The 24,795-nt window shown below is 36.5% G+C and overlaps 1 protein-coding gene across 6 annotated transcripts in view; it reads right to left on the bottom strand.

The window, feature by feature from the left end:
* The window catches only part of LOC126970087 (protein pangolin, isoforms A/H/I/S), a 179,284-nt gene that overhangs the window by 5,547 nt on the left and 148,942 nt on the right, over positions 1-24,795 (bottom strand). For 2 of the 6 annotated variants that reach the window (XM_050815806.1, XM_050815809.1), the window contains exons 5-10: positions 17,289-17,412; positions 16,463-16,559; positions 15,380-15,499; positions 13,547-13,654; positions 3,276-3,477; positions 1,077-1,242 (exon numbers count right to left, since the gene is read on the bottom strand). In XM_050815806.1, the coding sequence (XP_050671763.1) occupies positions 1,077-1,242; positions 3,276-3,477; positions 13,547-13,654; positions 15,380-15,499; positions 16,463-16,559; positions 17,289-17,412 (817 nt within the window). Of the gene's footprint in view, positions 1-269; positions 424-1,076; positions 1,243-3,275; positions 3,478-13,546; positions 13,655-15,379; positions 15,500-16,462; positions 16,560-17,288; positions 17,413-24,795 lie in introns of all 6 variants that reach the window. The other 4 variants (XM_050815807.1, XM_050815810.1, XM_050815811.1 and 1 more) reach the window with 3 other exon arrangements.

The raw sequence follows: 24,795 nt of genomic DNA, 5'->3' as shown, positions 1-24,795 counted from the left end.
GGGGCGGGGAGAGGGGGAGGAATGAGAGGAGGAGGAGGCGGGGTCAGGATGGCAACCAACGTCTCAAGCTAATCCTAAATTAATTGACCTCATTTGCAATGAGCGGGAGTGACAAGCTCCACGGCGAGACGTCAGTTGCTGGCCATGTGTGGACGGGAGCGGGAATGGAGACCGAGTTTCGTAATTATCGAAAAATGCATTGCAAGTCGTCGCCCAGATTCAGGAATTAAGGCAGGGAAGAAATGGCTGCGGTCGTAGTAAGGCAGTACCTCCATCGGTTGTCTCCTGTTTTCGTTTCCTCTTCTTGCCCCTTTGCGTATTAGCCCTAGACGACCAATCGGGATAGAGCTGCATGTGCAGTTGGCGTTCACGCCGCGCCAGCTCGTAATACTTGGCCTGTTCTTCGCGGCCGAGCGCATGCCACTGTACCGAACGCAGCAATATGGAAAGAAAAGAGAAATGCACATCGAGGGTGGCTGGGTGGCTAGGTGGCCGAGTGGCTCGCGACTCATCCTACAACTGGTGCTAGAAAAACAGCCCGCAGTGAGCGTATCCCCGTTTACAATTTTGATTCTACGCCCGTAAAATGAGAATGGCCAATTGTTTCCTCACAGAACCTATTCTGCGGTGTCGCCGCGCCGCGTCTATACACAGATCAAACCAATATAGTTTCCTATCGGCGCTCGGGGATGGAGGGTGATACACGGTCACTCGACGACTACAATACACAGAAACACGCAACAAGCAACGGGCGCGGGACGGGTCCGATGCGACACGGGTCGACCTCGTCACGCGTCCGCGCCGGCGCCGACTCGAGCAACGGTTCCGGCCGCTTTTCTAGCACAGGCGCCACCGCCGCTAACACATGAGTTACACGCACACACGCACACTCACATACAGGATCACAGACCACGCACGGACCGGCCGGTCGTTAGTCGTGTTAGGAGCCGGATGGCAAGCGGTCTCCGGGAATGTTAGTGGGAGTGCGAGGGTCAGGGGCCCGCTCGGCCGGTTCGGAAGGGTGAAGCGAGTGAACAAGCGGGGCGACCGCCCCTCGGTCTCGGACGGTCCAATACCTCCCAGCTCTGCAGGACCGCGGTCCTTTTTCCGTTTTTTCTTTTTGGACCCGTAACCGTAGTTGTCCCTGGCGCTCCAACCCGGATATAGCTGCATATGGAGCTGTCTCTCCTGTCTTGCTTTCTCATAGTATTTTGCCTGCTCCTCGCGACTCAACGAGTGCCACTGCATATAGTTATTAAATTACGTGCGAGCTCGACTCACTCGGAGCGGTATTACATTCCGTGGACGTTCTCCCCACGGCTGCTCTCATTAGGAATAAGATTGTGTTTCAGCTTAAAGGAGCGTGCCCACTACACGCTTATCTTACCGTTACGGTGCTGGGAATGTGACATACAAAAAATATTGTTTGGGTTTATAAGATTAAAGCCACTTTTTGACCGTTTTTTTCACTGACCGGATCGGTAGCGCGCCATGAACAGAACACCAACACTAGGGAATATATGCATACCAAAATTGTTGACAGTTTACAACAATTTTAGTTAAATTATATAAAATATGTGTAAATTAAATTAATTAATTTGCCATTATGACCAATGGAAAATAAAATTATCATAAAATATGTACATATTATTAAAATATGTACTTAGTACTAAGACAAAATTGTAAAGTAATAAAACAATTTTTTTAAATATGCTTATATAATCAACAAATGTATGTATGCTGATTACGGGTATTGTAGACAAAAGTTAATTTAGTTCGGTCATATACTGGTATACACCTCGCCGAACTTCCAGATCGCTCCGACGTTCCTACGAATAGCTGCGCAGTACAAACAAATAGGGCCGCGGAAGAGCAAATCCGGAATGTACCGGCGCAAACTAGTTATTCACTCGCCAAACTTCAGTGCGAACATGAAGTTTGGCGAGTGATATAGGATATAGTGGGCAGACTCCTTTTTTAAGTTTCTCGGTGGATAACCATACTAATCGTGTTACTTATTACTACACGGCCACATTATCTCTGGATCTCTTTAGAACGTGAAGCTCCCACCCGTTTCCGTTTCACCCCCTCGCGCTCGTTCTTTAACAGTACGGTTTGCAGATTCATTATCGTTAGGTACATGTCAAAGCACTTCGCTTTTGAATTTCATTGTTACGCTTTAACTTTTGTTGTTAATAGGTCTATATTTTCTCTAGTTCTGTGCCGGTAAAATACTGCCAGAAAAATAAAATTATTTTTTACTCAAACCATATCCTTTCATTGAATTTTCATCATTATAATAATAATAATAATCAGCATCACAGCACAACACGTTTACTACAATATATAATAGGTACTGACTAAATAAATCGTAGTTTAATTATTAATAATAATATTCTATTCTGATGCTTGTTTTGCGCACCGTAACAAAGCGACGATGTGACGTCATCGCCGCCAGTTCCAGAGATAATGTAACCGGGTTGTATTCAAGACGCTAATAGATCTTTGATACGATGCGGTAGACGTTATTGTCTTGCTAACCGAAGTCGAGAATGTTTACACGATCGGTATCGATACGTCACGAATCGTATTCCTAACAAGATACTACGAACCGTCATTAGCATTATTTCTAGGAATATAATCACAATGTTTTTACAGGTGTGGACACAGTTCGTATAAAATATAAATTATTTGTATCAAATGTGAAATTGGGAAACTTAAAACCATTTTGTTGAACGTTGATTCTCGCATCAAAGTAATTATGAAATGCGTGTTTATTTCCTGCAACATGTATGAAATATCACAATAACTTATAAAACTTTTTGCTGTATTCATTGGTGTGAATACAAAATTGTTTTAGTTTAGCATAAAGAAATTATTACATATAACTGAAATTTGTATAAAAATGTTATGAAAAATACCCATTTCAAATAAACATAACATTTCAATTTTATTTTGTTAAAAAGGCTCAGTAATGAATATAACTTGAGCTAAGAACTCAAATTCGATTCTCATTTTGGTTGAAAACATTCTATGTATTATCATCAAGAGTAAAAATGTTTTTCATGTAAATATCTATACGTCAAAAAACCACCATGGAAATTTAATTGCCATTTTGGCTTCAGTTACGAAGCCGTTCAATATTCCTGTTATGGGCTGGTGTTATCACAAAAAAATTTACGGTACAGTGTACATCTTTATTGTTCTGTTATCAAGATTTTTTTTTGCGGACGGTACAGTAACAGTAACCAATCATATTCAAACACGTCACTTACCCGTCGTCCCAGTATCTGGTTGATCGCCGCGGACTCCTTGAGCGTGCACTCCGCTACCACCTTAGCCCTCATCTCCTTCATATAGAGCATGAAAGCGTTCAGTGGTTTCTTTATGTGAGGCTTCTTATTTTGATCCTTGTTGTTTGTGCTGGCTGTACCGTCTGATGGCTTGTCGCTGGAACCACTGCTTTTCTCTTGCGATCTGGAAAATAAAAATTACAAATTTGTATATTATTAATTGTTGTGCATGCATTAAGATAATAGATGGCGTGAGTTGACTAAAGCTGCAGGCGTCGCGCCATTGGTTACTGGAAGGGGTCAATCTCATACAAATTGCTAATATCAGTCAACTTAGTACCAAGAATAAAAAAAAACTTACATGAAGGGATGATGCGAATGAAAGAGGAAAAGACATATCTTTAAATAGTACTAAGTTATTATTATATATATGACTTAAAAGATGGGCTGAGAGTTTCTTATTAGTTCTTATCCCCATGTCAAAGCCCCTTTACGAACTGATGTAGCTTCACGCAGTTTACCAAGTGTTGTTGCAATGTGTTATTGTCACTCTGTATGGTAAATAAATATAATTCTATAACAATTACGCACTTGCTATCTCTTTTTCACCAACGTATACCGCTTCAATCTACTTCAAATTACTAAAGACAGAAAAACCATTGAAACAACTGTAATGTATGCATTGAAACCTACAAAAGCATCAAGCTCATGTTGTTATTAGTGCACGTTACACCGGCTCGCATCATACATGTATCATACATAACGTTCGGCGGTCGTACAGCCGAGGCGTTAATGACATACAGACGACCGCGACGGTAAACACGCGAGCGCATGTCCGGTTAGAAATAGACCTGTTTCCGGTCCGCACACACCCGGTACATATAAATACAATACCCAATATTGTGTATTGAGTTGAACTACTGCAACTAAACAATTAACTTATAAAATTGTACCCACTCTCAATCTTTGAAGAATTTTCTTTTTTGCTAGTAATGAGAAAGAAGAAAAAAAACAATTCATTTCCTTAAGTCCACACCACCATTTCGGAAAAATTTAGTTTTAATGAGAAGTGGCAAGAAATTAAGATGATTTGAGAATAATATATTAATCAAATATAATTTAAAAATGAAATAAACCGCTTGGAATTGCAAGACCAGAGGGATCACAAGAAGCCATATAGATTTACGCGTCTAATGTAAGAAAATCTTAAACTACCGCCATATTAATTTATAAAGATAGATGATCCTACGCAACATTTCGCAATAAAAGTTCTGCAAGATATATAGAGTTGTAAAAGTGAGCAAGCGATCGTGAACAAAATGACTAATATTTGGATACTAGCATCCTGAGTAACGACTTCCTGTGCACATCCACTAGCCAATAATAGAACCAATAATATATCACCGTGTTTATAACCGTATCTACCCACTGCAAGGGTTTACTGTATACCGTCTATCTACAATATAATATTATATAGGCATATTTATAGTAAAATCTACAACAAGCATTCAGTTTCCAAAACTTCATTGATATAAGTTATTCTTATAGAAGCAATTTGTCGGGAACAAAAACCTGATTAATTTTGAAACTTTTTCCGGGGATAAAACCCCTTGAATTTGTACCTAGTATATTTTCGTTTCCGTTTTTCCAACGTACGCGGAGTACGCTTTCTCGATTTTGTTATACTGTGCTTTAAAAGTGAATGATGAACTAAGAGTGAACGAATGTAAAAACCGACAGTTTATTTTTATTCATCTTTTACGGCCGTTTTCAATAACATATCTCTAGTAACGGATATATTGTTAGCACCGTTTACGGCCATTCCCAATATTGAGTCTATCTCCGGTTGTGGCCTACTTGAGATAAAAAATCGTGACTATTGGTGACTATTCTGTCCCAATAAACTTATCGACAGTAACTCATCTTATCCGTACTCGCTGTCTGTTAATGGGACGACGTATAGCTTACCAGCGATAGAAGTTTGTATGAAAATTGCAATTCACTCTTCCCAATATAAGGCGATTAGAATGACTTATCGGGTAGGTATATTGGGACAGCTTCAGATTATTGACAGCTAATTACTGACGAGTCGAGGGCACTAGACCAAGAGGCAGGTCTCCGATGAGGTGGACGGACCAAGTGAGGCAAGCTCTACTCTGTATGAATGCACGAGAAGAGCGGCAGTTCGCTACGAGTGGCGTCGCATTGTGAAACAGGCCACTAACCTCGACGTGACGACCACGACCACTGACAGAAGAAGATAGTAATTTATCTCTATCTGTAGACAGTATATTGGAAACGGCCATTAGTGACAAGATCTTATCTATCCATAGTTAGGTATGTCCAATATAGTTATATTACTAGTTAATAGTTGCTATCTGTCGATAGGTTATTGAAATGTAAGTAAGCGTAAAAGGATAAATTTGTCTACCTCTAGTAAGTTAAAGTAAGGATAGATAGGTTATTGAAAACGGTCGTTAGTTGACAAGTGCCATCTCTGCTCTCACAACTGTTATACGTTTCCCTAAATATTATTTTACATGCGTCATGCGTGCTAATATTTATTCTCGAATAGTTATATAATTCTGAGCCTCTTATGTTAGTAGTTGGTAAAATGCAAAATGAGGATTAATCTTAGAATAGCATAGCAAAAAATTCAGCCAGTTTGGTCAAATTCGCCCTAAGTTGTATATCATAGCACAGTGCGTGAACCTAACCTTAACTGTTTCAAGAATAAGTCAAATATAGAATTTTCATTAAATGGCTTCTGGGAACACACAAAACTAATGTACAACTTCCTTTATGTGGAACTAAAAAAGGAACCAAGACGAAGAAAAACCGTTGAAACAATCCAAAATAGACTCGATTAATGTTTCCCGTTTTAAAACATATTCTAACACGATTATGGTAACTAATTGGCTGTTATTATTATTTGATTTATAAAGTGTTCACGTTGATGAATGAATGAATTAATATAACTTTACATCGAGGAGATGTGGTGGTGGTTAAGTGTCGCGGGATTCCCGTTTGATGCTCGCCAGTTGCATATTCACGACCATTCGTACAATTGTCATCAATGTATTTTGAAAAACCGTTTCGAACCGAGTGGGAGTCGAAGAAGTTTCGGCCATATTGATTTCGCCATTTTGAAATTCGCCAATTTATGGTTTCTTGTCATTATAGCAATAATAATACACACTCAGCTAGCTTATAGAGAAACAGTCGGACGGGTTGCAATGTTTTATTTAGAGTTTCAGTAATTAATTGTAATAAACGCCACTCTAATGTTAAGCTATAAATATACATGACCGGATTTGGTACGGCCGGACCATTGGACGCGCTTCGGACCATATTTGATGGTATATCGCATTGTCCACCGCACAAAATTATTATTACTACCAGATTTTTTCCAGATTATGTCCGGTACCGGACCGCGACCGGTCGGGTCGGACCAAATTCAACCATATGTTTAGGCTATTAATGACTCGTACTTTACATAATTACTTTAAGTTTGAGGTCCGTTTTTGTTATTATAGTACCTACTAAAAGAGCAAAGGCAACATTCAGGGGAAAAAACATGCGAATCCGAGTAAATAACTAACTGCACTGTTTTGTATTACTTTAACTAAGTTAAGTAAAGATTGTTGGCATGACCAACCATCAAGTAGTCACCCTACACGTCATAAATGTAGCTTACACGAGGTGGTCGGAGCGTTATCGCGCCGTCTTATGTCCGCGAGTGTACCCGTTAGCTTGAGGCGTCTCATATATCATCTTAATTAAATTTCTCCACCGGCAGCTTATTTACATGATTGTACCCGGACCTTTATGTACTTTGTGGAGTTCCACTGATAGCGGAGTATAGAATGTATCATTGGATTCCCTTCATAACGTAAGGGCTATCCAGATGAAATACCGAGCAGGACTTCACATACAGGAACATTGTATCCCATGTTGCTTGTTTGAAATTATTTTAGGAACACGAATCAAAGCATAGATGATCTTGAGAAATGTTTTTAGTAATATTAAGTTCTGTTTTCGAGGAATGAGCGCTGATATCTAGTGGAAAAAATACGGCTATTTGTGGTAGCCATACCACATTTATCTATATATCTTCAAGCCTTTTTAGATACTTAATACTAAGGCCCAGGGCCAAAAATAAAAAAGTCCCATAAGAGATAATTAAATTAAATTAAACTTCAAGAAAATTAAATTTATATTTATGAAGTATATTAAGTTTAGTACGATTTATTTGTATATTTTGGGTGCGATGAATATTTTTGAAAGTCAAATAATCAAAGCACTAAGAAAGCTATGCTATGAAGCTTTTTTTATACATTTCATTTCTTTAGGTAGCTAAAAATCCAATATTGTGAATAAACTAAAATAAATAAGAATGAGTTCATAATTTAGTACAGAACGGAAGACATCCACTCGACACCATTAAATTAATCGTAGTCTCCACCTCTCGATATATTTACGACACAGCAAATAGAAAACTTACAAGTTTTGGATGTTTTAATCTATTATAGAACTGTATATTTTTAATTATCAAGATTTTCTATTATTGAGAGTGTAATTTCATGAATGTTTAATCATTATTAAACAAAAATAATTAATACATTGTTAGGTGTGCAATTTTAAATTTTTATTAGGAAAGACACCCGAACATCGCGGCTATCTCTCAGTCCCATTTAGGTATCATATTAGTTTGAAGTGTTACTGTATTTTAAGACAATATTATAATTATTATAACAAAAGATTGATAAAACAGCTTAATTAGCGCCTCGAGACTGTTAGTATTGAATGTGATGGAGGACCCGTCCTACTATTTTTTGATTTACTAAGCTAGGCTAAGATTCGAGAATCTTCGATCGCTTCCTATTCGGTTCCTCTAATATTGTAACACTAATATTCTTTTACTGTGTTTCTTCAATACATGCGAACTGTATGAGTAATATTTGCCCGCTGACAATGGGGCCCCGCCTTCAACAAGCAGCGATAATGTTTGAGTGACGCGCAAGTCTGGACGAGCGTCTGTGGGAGCGAGTGACACGTTGAAAGGTGTAACGTTACAAATGGCCATCGACTCGTTTTCATATGGAATATTCATTTTTATTGTGCCCGCAGACACTTAGCTTGTCACTTGAGATTTAGTAGACTCAACACTTGCTTAAGTTATAGTGAGGTATTGTTTACGAACGAAAGTGAACTTAAAAAATAAAAGTGTGGTAAGAATGTACCTATTTACTTTGAAGACCAATGGTTCGTATTTTTACGAGATTGTCTCTTAACGGTTAATAATTTCAGCAGTAATAATGAAACTTTTTCAATTAAAAGATGACGTCACACCTAAAAGCAAAAGATATCGTTCTGAGTTTGTGTTCGAAAAAAAACTACAAATAAAATAAAAACGGTTATTTAACGTTATGAACTCGGACGAACTAACTTATTAACAGTTGCAACGAGAAATTCTTCGAGCTAATGTGGGAATATTCAAAACATACGTCATGTACTATAATATAATTAACATATTTTTCACGATATTCACTATTTTACGTCAAAATAATTAGGTATTGTATTTAAAAGTAGTCTGAGGCAAAAGCAGGGTAAACTTTCTAAGTAAGATTGTTACTTTAATTACATAGATTTAAATAGTTAATAATATATTTTATTATACTTTCGACATTGACATTGTTTTGCATAACATTTTAGTACTTGTCACATCATATACATCCTGAGCGAAATCAGGACAAGGTTCTAGAATAAATAACCATATGTATTTGCTAGTTGGTTTGGTACGTCCATGGTTTCCGTGCAAAAGGCATTCTATATACGTGAATCCTTATGTTCAAAAATATTATTTTTTCCCATAAAATATGTGTTCCGTAGGAGTAATGAAGCGTTTCTTTTGTTCATTTTAAATAAACAGCCGTGAAATCGACTGAAGTTCGGATTTTCTTTTTTATTGACTATTTTTAAAAATTCTGAAATTAAACCGGAAATTTAATAACAACATTTCCACATATTAACAATAAGAACATCCCCCGCCCCCGCGTTTAGAAACAGTTAATAAATACGCGGGGCGGTCCGATGTTATCGGCCGCTATTACACGGTTACCCCACCGATCATGTAGCGATAACGGCCAAGGGTGCCGGGACATATGCCTCTGTGATATTTCACTACTAATTGTACGTATTTATCGCGTATGCATAAGTAATTTGTCATTTTGAAGCATGCGACAGTGTATTATGAAGATATGAACAAAATTTAAGGTAGGGTAAATGTTACAGTAATGGACTGTTTTTGTTCACTACAACAATTTCGTAAAGCTCTACGGAGCTGCTTCAAGTATACCTCTAATGGATACAGACTCTACCTTTTTAATATATTATGTAACAGTTCGGTAAGACATACACAGGAAAGAAGAAATTAGATAATAAAAATATATGAAACGAATGTAGATCAACGTGTTGAGAAAATTGAACAAATCAGTATATTCCTCGATCAGAATAGGAATATTGGCTCTAGCCAGGCACGTCCGGTCAGGTGAATACTATACATTATAAGATATTATATTACATATATTTCACGTAAAAGTGGAAAATATTTGATATTATATGAAAAATTTCACACGTATTTATATCTCAATACAATACAAGTATTGTGTCTATTTTACTTTAAGACTACGATTTATTATCAATAAAAAAAAAACATCCAATCATATTATAATCTAAAGAATGGTTATAAAATGCAAAAAGATTCGCTGGTAAAACATGTAATGTAGGTCATATTTTCAGGTCGGCAATACATCATTGTTGTCAACGACTTAATCACCTTCCACTGAATGACACACTCATCTTCTGATAATAATATAAAGTTATTAAAATCATTACTCAGCTGCCTCAAGACAGTATCTCATCAATATCAATTAATTATTAACGAAAAATTAATCAAAATACAACAGGTGTACGAACAATTTAATCACAATTATATTTTTTTTCAACTCCACTCAAAATCGCTTTAATGAATAAAAAGTAATTCGGTCACAGTTGTACTTATCGCTACGTCAACTTTAATATTCTGTTTTGGTTAATTTTTGACAAAGAATGAATGCCATATATCCATGCTTGCTTTTTTATTGTAAAAACATATATAACTTAGAAAATTTTGCGTAGTTAGTAAAGTATCTACAAAAAAGTACATTAAAAATAGTACAGCCAAAACTAGTGAATTTACCCTTCCACAGAATAGATTTGCTGTGAACAGCTATTGAATCTGTCACTTCTAATTTAGCCCAAATTTTGCGAAGAATGCGATGATAAGTAGATTGTAAAATGTATAACATTAATGTTCATTGGAGTCTGAACCTAAAAATCTTTTAGTGATTTAATTTATATATATGTATAGGATTTTGTGTGTATGATTTTATAACTTCAATGTCCCCTTGAGATATTACATAATATTATATAGGTGCACTGAATTACCAAAAAAATACATGTTAAGTTGAAAGGCATTAATAAATTAAACTATTTTAATAAATACGGTAACGGATTTCTCTAAAAAAACGAGACTAAAAGCATTCAATATTACGAAGTTATCTGACGTCAAATCTAAGGGGTTGTTCACAATACAGCGTTACAATTAGTAATGCACACGACAAACTCACGGACGGATCAATTACCATAATACATATTACTTGTACGTGACAGCCTTATGTTATGTTATTAATACTTACCTACTCGCTTGTAATGTCTGTACATTGATGAGTAAATTATTTTTTTATTTTAGTAAGGGACGAGACGAGAAGTATATTAAGCTGATGCTGAGCGGTAATTGATACGAATAATAATAACGTTTTTCTCATTTAATTTTATTTGTTTTAAATATTGCAATTAATTAACATAATCGCCAAAAAGATTATAAAAAACTGGGCACATTTTAAATGCAAAAATTATTCATTTTTATGCCAACCATACAACTGATAAACAATAACCGCCATTGTCAATCCAATCTTTTTCTTCAAATTGCTGCGTTTATATAGTAGTCAAAACAAAATAAGGGCCACCACGTTTTTACAGTATTCTCAAGAATTCTTGAGGTTTAAAGGTTGATCAATGATTCAATTGGATAAATTGATTGATTTTTATTGTAGATATAGATAGCATAAAATAATGATGCATTCCATTAAAAAAAGAAATTTTCTCCACTTTTTCTAAAAAATTAACATATTCGCAAAAATAATTAGACAGGAAAAAAATTTTGAAAAAAAAAAAAAACATATAACGTTGGTTGATTTATGACTTTCCTCAATATCTAGTATGCCGTCCTCGATTACTAATGCACTCTTGAAGCCTAGAAGGTACACTCTCCACCAGGTGTACCACTGTTTCTTGAGGAATTTGTTCCCAGCTTGATTTCAGAACGTTTATTAGCTGTCTTTCATTGTGCACGGGTTGGTTTGGGCTTGGAACACTGCGTTTCAGTAAATCCCACATGTGCTCAATGGGATATAGATCCGGACTATTTGCAGGCCAGGCCAACACCTGTATACCAGCCTCCTCTAGGGCTTCTCTGGTGGCCCTAGCTGTATGAGCGCATGATATGAGACCACATGGGGTCTTATGACCTCCTCGATGTAACGTTGAGCTGTTATTGTGCCTTCGTTTAGAATTACCAGCTCGGTTCTGCCTGACATAGAGATTCCTCCCCATACCATAACAATGGGGCCCCCAAATCTGTCACTTTCATGGATGCAAGCATCCGAAAATCGCTCACCTTACGCCTCCAGACCCTAATGCGACGGTCATCACTAAAAAAATTAACTTTGCAATCATCCGTAAACAATACTGTCCTCCAATCATTCATATCTCACGCCAGATGCTGCCTTGTGAATGATAATCGGTTTGAACGATGACCCAAGTGGTCTTAATGGTATCCGTATTACGCGTCTCCTGGAGAACTGCTGGTCCTCGTGTAAACGATTTCTAATAGTTTGATCACTAACACGTGTACCGGTCGCCTGCCGCAAACGGTTTTGTAAGGAACGGGCTGTTATACAGCGTTCTCTACGCGCAGTCAAGCGCACGTAGCGGTCCTCCTATTCTGTAGTTGCTCTAACTCTGCCAGATCCCCGTCTCCTGGATAGTCTCCTAGTCTCTTGAAAACGATTCCAAACATTCTGGATCGCTCGCCGGGAAAAACCCAGCTGCAACGCCACAGAACGCTGCGAATGGCCTTCTTAAAGCAATGTTACGGCCCTAGTTACGGTTAGCAAGTCCATATGACTTCGAATTCTCGGCTTTAAATGACTATAATAAAAATTAACTTATTTTAAATGTTAATTCAGCCACTAGTCAAACAAAACTTACAGTGTTCCTGAGAGATTCCTCAATTTGACTGAGTTGAAATCTGTCTTAAAATCGGGTAGAATCAAGTGGTTACAATAAATTATCTTAAACTACCCACTTTAAACAATTATGCGGGTGGAATGCTCAAAAAATGTGTGTAAACAAATAATTACCTTATTTAACCACCACAATAAATTATCAGCTACTTGAGAATGCATAAAAAATAAATTATCGCTAGCGAGGCCAAAATAATCAAGTGGCCCTTATTTTGTTTTGACTAGTATAGTTTGCCAAGTCCGATGTCAATTATAAACAAAACGTGACCTGATGCGAAACATGTACAATGCTGTGATATAAGACACATAATGCATAGTACACTAATAATTATCATTTTTTTTTCACTTATGCTTTTTAACTAGGTTTAATATTTAAATCAGATTTAAACAAAACATCAGATTTAATTATAAATCAAATATACTTATCAAACACAGAAAAAAAAGTTTGGTTCACTGTCAATATTGCAATCTACAATAAAACATGGTGTTATAATGTCATCCCTTATGGAATGTGAGACAGAGCGCGATATATTGGTAGTACCGCCTTTTTTCTTGGCAACTATAATTCAAGAGCTATATGCCAGTATTTAAAACAGAAACAACAAAATATACAAACACTTTTAAAAGTTTACGCAAATAAAAAACCTTTTTCATTTCATTACAAAAAATTATAAAGAAAGCACCCCTAGGATTGAGTTGTGGTTAAGCGCCACACATCCAGATGGTGATGGTAAGGATGACGAGTCAGATGTGGCGATTTCTTTAATACTGTAATTTGCCGGCAAGAATCACGTCAAAGTAAAAGATGTATAATAATGTTTATTAAAGTATTGAACTAGAACTTACCTTGAATGATGTGTGAAGATGTCAGTCTTGGAAGGGGGCGGCACCAGCGCGGGACCCAGCCCGAGCCCCAGGCCTGCGCCCAACGTCGGCGAGAACCGATATAATTCACTGTGGACAATAAGTGATTATTAATATTACTTATTTACATGCTTTTTCATTTCTTGGATTGAAAACTTCATTAGCCGCGTTGGGCACTTTTGAATAGGCAAAATCTCGTGAGTTCGCGTCCCGCAAAACTTATAGCAGTATATCTGTAGCTATACAGCTGACGTATTTGTGCAACATTAGTGCTGTGTATCGGCACCGACACTACGTCTTCCGATACGTGGTCGCCGTTTGAGGACTTTACTGTCCTAACGGCCATCTGTCCGTCGAGCTATGTGCCCTGTCCATTGCCATGCAGTGCTCAGGATTCTTGAAATACCCAACATTCTCAACGAAATAGTAATTTCACATACTACGGCGTCCTTTAAATTGAAACACAGTAATGTTTTGCACATTACTGCTTTACAGCGGAAAAAAGCGTCCAACCTAGAAAAACTTCTGGTCACAGGGAAAATACAAGGCTAGCGACCGAGAGGCAGGAGTCTGATCCGTTAGAGCATGCATATTAACCGTAACAAATGGAAAGCGATCACCCGGATAATAATTCGTGGAGTACACACCCTCAGCAATGAGGAAAACGAAACAAGGAGAAGGAGGAGTTCTCGGATACCTACCGCGCCAGCATTCTGATACTGGTAACGTTTGATCTTTGTTGCTCTATCCAAAATTATATCCATATTAGCTTCAAAATTTGTATTAACAATCTTCTTCCTTCCATCTTGTCTATTAAGCAGATAGTGAGAGCACCTTGAAGATCGTACTGTGGTTAAACGCCACATATCCAGGTGGTGGGGATCATATCGTAATTTGTGGCGGTTCGTGCGAAGGTTGAATTCATTATCAGTATGACAGGAATCAAGTCATTGCAAGCTTTATTTCCTTTCCAGGACGATACGATATGGGTACCTTCAAAAAAAGCGCCTAAACCTATCTATAAGTTCACTAACGCTCCTGTGATTCCTCTGGTGTTGCAAGAGAATATGGGCGGCGGTGATCACTTTACGTCACGAGACTCGTACCTTTGTCCTCCTCTTACACAAAAAAAAACTTTTAAAAAAGCACAAAATGAATAAAAAGCAATACTTATTCTTGTTATATTTACAATTCTTATCTTATTACATAACATAATTATGTACAAGTCTTGTAAAGAATGCACGGTGCATTTTTATAAAAGGAAAATTCAAATATATTTTTGTATAACACAAAATGTTTATCAAAGCTTGTCATCATATTAATGTGGGTATTGCGAGAAATTGTATTATTATAATTTTATAAATTATTTTGTAAGATAAGATTGATGGAATATGTACTTTGTTAGTATTGCAACATAATATGCAAATTAGAATCATTCGAATGTAAGAACAACATTAAATTTATAGTTCATATTTTAATACATATTTAGTCACCGAGTAAAGCTAAGGATCTTTTTTTTTATTATATAAACGGGCAAGAGGCTCACGGGATGGGAGAGTGGTGGGGCAGTCGCCCATGGACATCCATAACATCAGGTGTCAAGAGAATTAATCCGTTGTCGGCCTTTGAGGTGGGAGTATGCTCTTTTCTGGAAGTTCCCTAAGTCGCATCAGATCAGGAAAACAGTTGTCGGTAATTAGTTCAACAAAGTGGCTGTGCAAGAAAAGTCTTGCAAAATGCATTATTAGCAGTTTGAGAGTGACAAGGATCTGAGACGTAGATGAAGTAGTGAACTGGTGATGTAGAAGTACTCACCTTGATAGACTAGAAGTGCTAATGGGCAGCGAGGTGGGGTACGGACTGCGGAACCCACTGGCTGCCGAGGATATGGGGTACATGCTCGGAGTATGCCTGCAATATATCACATCGTTATAGCTAAAACAAACAAAAACATATATTAAAAAATGTACATGTAAACATCATTTACATAACTGACGACGCCAGATTTCATATCGTCGACCATATTGTCTTTAACATTGACTGTGTTATTAATAAACGCGAAGTAAAGTTATTCCAAATTTAAAATCTTTTTGTCTTTACCTTACCTCTGTCACTACAGAATAATATGACAGGGAGAAGTAATTCTAAACACCAAGTAACTTTACATTGCGTTTATTAATAAAACAGAAGGAGTTAATTATATCACACCTCACACTCGACCAATCATTACATAAATATTGCTTTGTCAGCTAATATGTCAAATACACCTCATGCTTCACCATTCGATTCTACTTCAACTAATTTGCACACAAAACCTGCACTACACAAGAAAGTAAACCACAATCTGAGACCTTTGTTCAACACAAACACAACACATACAAGATTTTATGATACGTCACTCGAACGGTTGGCTCAATTGGAAAGAGCGTTTTCTTGTCAGTTTTATTTGTGTAAGAAAGTAAATGTTATCCTGATAAAATAGACGAAATATACATCTTTGAGAGGATATCCAAATCTTTATTATGTTCATCGAGAAAAAAAGGGTAGCGACCATGACAGGACCGTGCTACTAATAAGGTTTTCCGCGAACACGTGGGTCAACGGAGGAAGGACACTTAAAGGTCAACGCCACGTCGTGCATCGCAGTGTCTGTATTGCCTGGGCTACTACCAGCAACAAGCTAGGTCTACATTGCTCACCGTGCATCAAGATCGTCTTATATACAGTCATTAATCGTTACTCATCTTTTGAATATTGTACAGTTGTAATGAGATGAACTAGAATTTACAGAAAGAAAAAGTTCTCGCAGGGTGAAATAATTTTTTTTTGATGACTTTTAATACATTTGAAAATCGACGCTATGTATGTTATTACCATTGTAACTCATTGTAAACTCACCAAGAAGCCGCCACTTGTGACATTTCCGGACTCAGCATGGGGTAAGGGTATGTACCTCCAGGGAATGGGTATATCGGCGTCCGCGCCAATCCCGCCGCTGGAAATATATTTAACAATTATAAAACAAATAATATTATAACCATTGAAGTGAAAAACAAAATATTTTAAAATATTAAATAGGTGCGCCTTCTAGGAAAGAAGCTAGTTAGCTGCTTCTTATCAAATTCTAATACTTAGTTTATTTATACGTCTAGATAGACTGTGACAGCTGTGAAACCTTAGAAATAATGTGAGGTTTACAGTTAACCTCTATTTTGAGTAATGCATGCACACTTACACAGAGTGACATACAAATCGCGAGTGTAAAACGTAGCTTGTCACGAACACCAAAGTATTAAACCTGGCCTGTTTTTATCAGTTGTGGTACCTAGTATAAAGTATTTAACTGACTGCTACGACGTGTAAAAAATATTTCGGGAACTATAAGTTAAGAGTTCTTTGATGACAATATTATAATATTGAATGACATGGATAATATATAGATAATAATATTGAATGAAAATGAAGACTAGTTAGTGGGAGAGTCCTTTCAGTTATGTGTAAGCATTATTGTGTTTCAGCCTGAAAAACACCGTAGCTAGTGAAATTACTGGGCAAATGAGACTTAACATCTTGTCATAATTGTAGTGCCGCTCAGAATTTATGGGTTTTTCTAGAATCTTAGGCGGCACTGCGTTGTAATGGGCAGGGTGTATTAACTACAATAAGCTGAACGTGATGCTCGTCTCGCACCTTATTGTCATAAAATAATTACATTATGACTTACCTAATTTAGAATCTAGTTGGTATGGTGGGGGGATGCCCATGTGAGCTGGTGGAGGTTGACCCAGGTCTCCACCGGGACAGAAGAGCGAAAGTCCTCCGCCGGCTGGGAGGCCCATTTTGCTCGCCTGGAACAATCAAATTAACATATTATAAAAAAAATATAACAACGCTATTTATGATTAATATTAATAATAAAACACTTATTTATCTAGTGACTTAGGCTTCACCTTGATTTAGTTTATATATCGTTAAAATAGCTTCAATATTTTTTAGCAGGTTCAGCCTTAAAAGTAGTAAATTTAATTAAAAGATTCCGTAACATAGACGATATAGGTAAAATAATAAAAATCGTTTAAAAAGGCAATGTGATTTCTATAAAACTACCAAGATGCTCCAAAATAAATTGCTTTTCAGTTGATGAAACTAATAAAGTATTTAAAATCAATTTAGTAGATAAATAAGTCAACAAATTCGAAGACGATTACACCCCAACGAGAAATAAAAAAACAAGAATGGTACAACAGAGCCCTCGAGAGTTCAATACAATTACATGCAACCAATTTAGCTCCATGAAAAAATACACGAATCGCTAAATAGTGAAGCGAACAAAACCGAAATGGGGGGTACAGAGTCGTCATTAGCAAGTAAATTGGCGCCCGACGTATAAATTTCATTCTACCCACCACCCAATTATGCAAAATGACTGCCGGTGAGTGCCATCCAAGCGCGTCCCAAGCACCTTATTTCGCCACCTCTAATTAAACTGGGTCTTCTTTTGCCACTTTATTATGCGAAATAAACGGCAGTATCGCGGATGACACGTAGGCTTTAATTAATTACGTTTTTCACTTGATTCTGTAGGTTTTGTTTGGCGAATGTTTGTTAAGCAATGGGATGCTTCAAAGTTGCCTGGAAGGTACTTAAGGGTGTCGTAATACAATGCCATAGGAATACCTTTTACAATGACTGAAGCACCTAGATCTTACCTATTCAATTTAGTAGCAATGTAACATACATATTCATACTTTCTTACATAGAAACTTAATAGTAGACGATCCCACTTGCAATTTTCCTTTCAAGAAAGCTCTCTTATTGCTGGTTCTCATTACCTGGCCGCTATTCAGATCTTTATATACCGCCTAGGCCTACCTTTTCTAAGCCTATCCAAATTCTCTCAGATAATCTGTTTTCATACATTCTCTCAAAATAACCAAACTATCCCAACATTCTGATTTCTGTAGCGGCTTTATTATCTTCTTCAACTCCAAATCACTTTCTAGAAGTTACTTACCTACTAAATAGTAGCAAAGTAAATTCTACAGGCAAGACATTCAGTTCTAAATTTGATTTTAAGATTGACATTCAAATTTTACAGCAAATAGAATCTTTCAAGTTTTATAAATGCATTGCACTGAACTAAAATAATTTAGTTCACAAATAATAGAGGTACAAAACAGTCGTTTTTAGTAGTTGAACTTCGATATGAGGAAGACTAAGCACTTTGGTTGAGGATGTATTTATTGAATGTGATGGTCGAAGCCGATTCGCTACCAAGGAATTAGCGATGTGGTTTATTGTTAGCATACCCAGATTGAACCATTTGCATCAAATCAGTAAAATAAAAAAGTTTGAAAATTAGTGAAATGAAGGGAGTTTGGGGCAAATTGTCATGTGTGATTAAATTAATTCCATACAATAATCGCTGCAGTCCGACAACTTCGTGCGCGGGATTAGGGTTACGGCAGTCTCACGCGTTGCCCTTCCTCGCAACACCACCCGCTGATGTATCAGTACTCCGTCCCCGCCACCGTCTGTCCCTCCGTGGAACGGTCGTGCAGGAAGTTGTCGGACTATAGCGAACATTGCAACGGCTGACGATCAGACGCTGCAATGCCGTAATGCGAAGCTTATCTATAAACAGTTTAATAAGTAATAATAACTTCTGCGTGTAATTCTCTACAGCTGCGTCAGTTCTAGTGATATAACAGTAGATATCTTTCACTTTTCATTTCATCACTTAATTTCGAATAGTAATGGCATGAAATTCGCAGACAGCCCACACTAGTAAACTGATCTTCACCATGATTATGATGATGAAATATCCTGCCTGCCTGCATATGAATGCCATGATAACGCACTATCTTAATCGGGTCGAGAAACTCTTTTAAGGACCTACATTAGGAACCCACAGACGTGGGATTGTGATTGTAGGTAATCAGTCTCGTCAGACCTGGCCCTTTCCGACTGCAACTTTTACCTGCGATTAGAACAATTTTTATATGGAAATAAAATCTATTCTACCCTTGAGATGGTAGAAAAGTATGGATGAGAAGGGTAAGTATTTCGATTAAATAAATTTATTTCACCTAACAAAACAGGTATTTGATTTTTTTGATGCAAAACGGCAATTTAATATTTACCACTAAGTTAATGAGCAAAATAGAATATGAGAAAAGACTATTGAAATTCTTAAGCGTCTTTTGAATAAACTAAATTAAAATATCTTTCGCTCCAATTAAATGTAACCCGTCGAAGCCGCGCTCCATTCGGGCAGGAACTGCTTATTAAGACAATAATTACCACAAACAAAGACTCTCCACTAATTAATAATAAAACACGCGCAAACAAAGCCCTCCATTCAAGCCCGGGACAGTGGATAAAAAACGAAAGAATAGAATAACCGAAACGGTGGTCGAAAAGCCTCGACATGCGAGGACTAACAAAAAGATCCCATAGACAATGATGACAGCCGAGACACATAATGCGGGAGCACAGCGCGTTCTTAATTTGAAAATATTTCCATAATAAGATTTGTCTATGGCGCGGACGCGGGCGCGGGAGCGGCCATTAACAAAAGACCAAGCCGTTTTGTTCGGGCGACAGCCCCGTGATAATGATGAAACAAAAAATTAAATCACGCAATTACTACGACGGCCTCGTAGCGCTAGTTATTAGCTAAACAACTTTACTCGTTAAAACTTGCGTTTTTTGAAATTAGTAGGCTCGCGTCTTTTCAGCTCTGCACGTGTATTGAGAAGGTCCCTAATGAAGGCCAGGTGGAGTGGCCGGCTATTGAAGGTACGTCAAGAGGGTAGTTATTGAAGGCGCATGAAAGCCGCGTGACGTCACAGCCACTCAAGCCGCTAGCGACAACGACAAGCTCCAGTCGCTAATTGGAACTCGTGGCGGTAGGACGCGAGAAATGTTGCCTCAATCGACAAATACTTCAAATTTGAATAGGTTTGTTAACGAGCGGCCGGCTGAATGTTGCGAATGCAGTCGAGGGCTGACTTAACATTACCGAGAGCTGTATACGTGTATATTTTTATTGCCTATTTCCGAGTCTCGCTCGTTCCAATAATCTTGCTTGCTGTCGATGTCACGAAATTTCCTTTCAAAATGGAATTTCACAAGAACGGTTTAGCGAAGCAATACTCTGGAGCGTACACCCCTTTAGTTCACCAATGCGGACGAAGTAGGGCGTAATATCTTGAGAGTTCGCCCCCGGGGTTGTGGGCGTGGAAATAGGATGCTGCGTTGCTATGGTAACCATGTATAGGGGTCTCGTACACGTGGCTGTGGCAGTGTGAGTGTGGGGGCGACTTGCATTAGTATGAGTTAGACTAGGTGTGAGACGACCTTGGAAGTTACACTCTAGTTACACTTGCACTTCCCTTTTTGTTCTCCAAGTGTCTTCAGGTGACCTTGCTATCTTGACGATGTCGTAATTACCTCGTCATTTGTACAAGCAATCCATAATTGTATATCACTTCTAATATTATTTCTATTGTTATCGTGTAAATAACTTTTACCATCTGAGGGATATAATCATTCTGGGTATCGTATTATGACAGAAGTAATATCTTAAACGCATGTTTGGATAGCGCAATATTTAGTAAAAGACAGTATTTTTTTAATTTTGTGAGTACTAACACTTCCACATCAACATAGATAACTGATAAAATTTTAAAAATCTGTTCTTTTAAATGTAAATAATAATTCAAACGGTATCACTCATAACTTATTAGAATTATCTTTGTAATACAATATATAAATACCTAAAAGTTTCAGAAATTCATAATCCATAAAACGCTTAGTATAAAAATTCGAATACTTAAGCACTGAAGAGGGACTAAATATTCAAATCTGATTGCATGACGACAAGGGTGGGGGTTGTTGACCTTTTCCGGAGGCTGTACGATCTATACATAGATGAGATTAATTTCGGAAGGGTCACAAGTTAAAATAAATACGATATGCAAATTATTTTACCTCCGGCGTTATTCGTATGAAAATTACGAGGAGACTTAATGAAAATGTATAATATCATGATGTATATAGTATATAAATATAGAAAAGATTGTAGCTCGTTATAAAACTATTTTTTAGCAAAAGTAACTTCACTTGATTAGTTGACCAGCTCAATACTATTATTGCAAATGCTTATGAAATGTGTAATAAATATTCATTCATTCGGTTTTGTCTACGCCTACCTTAAGCAAAAAAAAAACTATTAAAAACAGCAACTTCACAGAAAATCGGAGGTTTTCTAGTTTGATATTATTGTTGTAGCTACAGAATATTATTTTCAAATCAAATCAAAATTTTATCTTTTATTAGATCTTTATTCATATAGGTCGAAATGATGTAGGTATGTCAAAAGTTATCTTTTATTTTTGCATTTACCACCACTTGGGAAAAGAACCTCCTTACCACACTTTTAAAATCAACATTTACAGCAGCTTCTTCGTTTTACAAATCATTTTTGGTCATTTTAATTAAAAATGAATAAATATGTATTTATATATTATAATTATATATAATATAATCACACTCATATTCTCATCAACCTCTTTCTGGAATACGTAATACAAAATATTAGATCATTAATTATGTGTCTTGGTAGACTGTGACAGCTGAGAAGACGTCGAAAAAAAATTGAAGTTAACAGTTAAACTCTATTTTAAGCAATGCACGCACACTAGTCCAAAGTGACATACAAATTAAAAGTGTTAGACGTACACAAAAGATTTATTTTGTATTAATCCCAGAAGTGAGGGTCATCACTTTAAAAACATAACATAGTGTTAGACGTAGCTTGTCACGCACACTAAAGTAATAAACCTGGCCGATGAGAACAGGTTGTCTAGCAGCAAGAGCTCTACCTAGTCGTATAAATTATCTATATACAAATTATTAAATCATCACCTTTGTAACAAGAGCGACCAAGTAAATAATTATAAAAATTCAGTTAATATCAAATTTATTGTTTAAAATAATACGTATTTATTTTCTATATTCAGCCACTCAACAGTTTGTATCGTGAAGGACTTGCCAATTATTTCTATGACGGGTTGGGGATGGAAATTGTTACGGCGGAACTTTTCCTCTGTGCTCATGACGGCACCGCGGGGCGACCCTGTTACTGGCATTTTGCAAATATAATAAATAATAACACATTATGTGCAAACTTGAGTAAATATTTTATATATAAAAATGAGCCCCTATTTCACCTGGTCACGATATAACACGAGAACAGATTTACCGAATTCATTCATTTTTTTTTAAATAATAATATGGACACAGTGTTATACGAATTATCTTGGCCCGAACTAGGCGTAGTATTATGGATGCAAGAGAACTATATATTTTATACGAAATACAGTTAAACATACAAATAAACATCCATGATTCGGAAACAAACATGCATATTCATCATATGTTTGCATCTACCGAGGTTCGAACCCGTGTCCTCTAGCTCAGTGGGCAGGGTCACTAACCACTGGGCTATATGGGTCGTCGTTTGATGTTTTGTTGTAAAATTTTCTATTACTTCGTGAAAGGTTCATACATTAAAAAAATAAGAAACTGAACAACTATCATTATTAAACTTATTTAATGTAACTTTAGCTCCAGCGTTATTTGAAATAACTGTCAGTTGTTTGTCAGTAAGAGACAGAGACAGACAGTTTAGATAATTAATTAATTAGTGTTCTTTTAATTTTGAACAGAACAACGTCTGTCGGTTCAGCTAGTTAAATATATATCGTGTAAGATTAAAAAATAATCTATGCAACATCACGTTGATTTTCATGAACTTATTTTTTTTTTGGAAAATCCAGAAGTTTTAAGAGTGATGATAAATGATACCACATTATGTGCAAACTGAGAAAATCAGAAAAATATGTAAGATATAAACAAAAAATTATGTGCCGTCACTTTGACTTGAATGAACTATACAATTTTTTGTAAAATGCTGAAGCTTTGAAAGAGTGATTCCCAGAACAAAATGAAACCTCCAAAAAGTGTTCATTTCATGTTTCAAATTTTATTTCCAATATCTACCTCACGTTGCTTGCAAAAAATATTACTCCAGTTTTAGATGAAAATATAGAAAAAGATGCATCAGAACATGACATACAAGACTCTCATAGTAATAGTCAATAAATTATTGTATTTGTTGGACCCGATTACTAATTATTATGATAGTAATCACGACCAGCATAGTCACGAATCATCCTTACACAAACAATGAATTCAAGCTCTAAAGGATCCAATATAAGATAATTTATATTTATACAATTTATTCTTTTATAGGTACTTTTTATGAAATATTTGAAATTAAAACGCTTTTAACTTTGAACACCGTTCATATATTGGATGCAGTATCTAACAAAATTTGTTTTATATATAGCAGCCATTATTAAGAGATTTTGACGGATAGAGAGAGAGAGACATTTGATTGAAAAGAGTGGCCGTTTAGTTTCTTGTATGTTCTTCTCCCGAGCTCTACTTTTTCCAAACATATGGTAGATTCAGTATTTAAAAAGAAATAAAGTGACGATTCAGAAGTGCTTAGTAATACTATTATTAGTTTAACTATTATCTATTTAATTAATTTCATTTTTTTTCTTTTTCTATGTTTAGTTATATTATTATTAATTTCAATTTATTTGTAAATTTTTTTTCAATGATATATGAACGAAACAGAAACACTATTTCAACGATATTACTAAATCCATTCAATTTACACAGCACTAATGTTGTATAAAATGTCAGCTGCATAGCCAAAGAAATAGCTACAGATATACTTCTAAAAATATCATTTCGGTGACGCGAACTCCGATATTTCATCCATGCAAAAAGTGTCTTACTATGTTTATATTTTTTTTTAATTAGGTATTTATCGAGTGCACAAGTCATGAGCATGTCGGTGACGCGAAACCATATGATTTTTTTCACTTCAAATAGAAATTGCTTAAATAATATTAGTTATTCTCATTATTTGCGTAGAAGGTAATAAGGCCAATGTAATATTATGATACATGTGGTGTTCAATACATCATAGCAACGATTTATAACTCCTGACAGGGATATGTATCAAGGACAGGACTGTGAGTATCGGGATGGAAAACAAAATGAGCCCCACACATCAATCTCAATCTGCTAACGCTTAACCACTGAGTCAGACGAGTGTCCACCAGTACCGACAGCATAAAACTTAAACA

This window comes from Leptidea sinapis, chromosome 20 (genome assembly GCF_905404315.1).
Source record: "Leptidea sinapis chromosome 20, ilLepSina1.1, whole genome shotgun sequence".
In the NCBI taxonomy this organism is placed as follows: domain Eukaryota; kingdom Metazoa; phylum Arthropoda; class Insecta; order Lepidoptera; family Pieridae; genus Leptidea; species Leptidea sinapis.
This window is presented reverse-complemented; position numbering and strand designations above follow the sequence as displayed.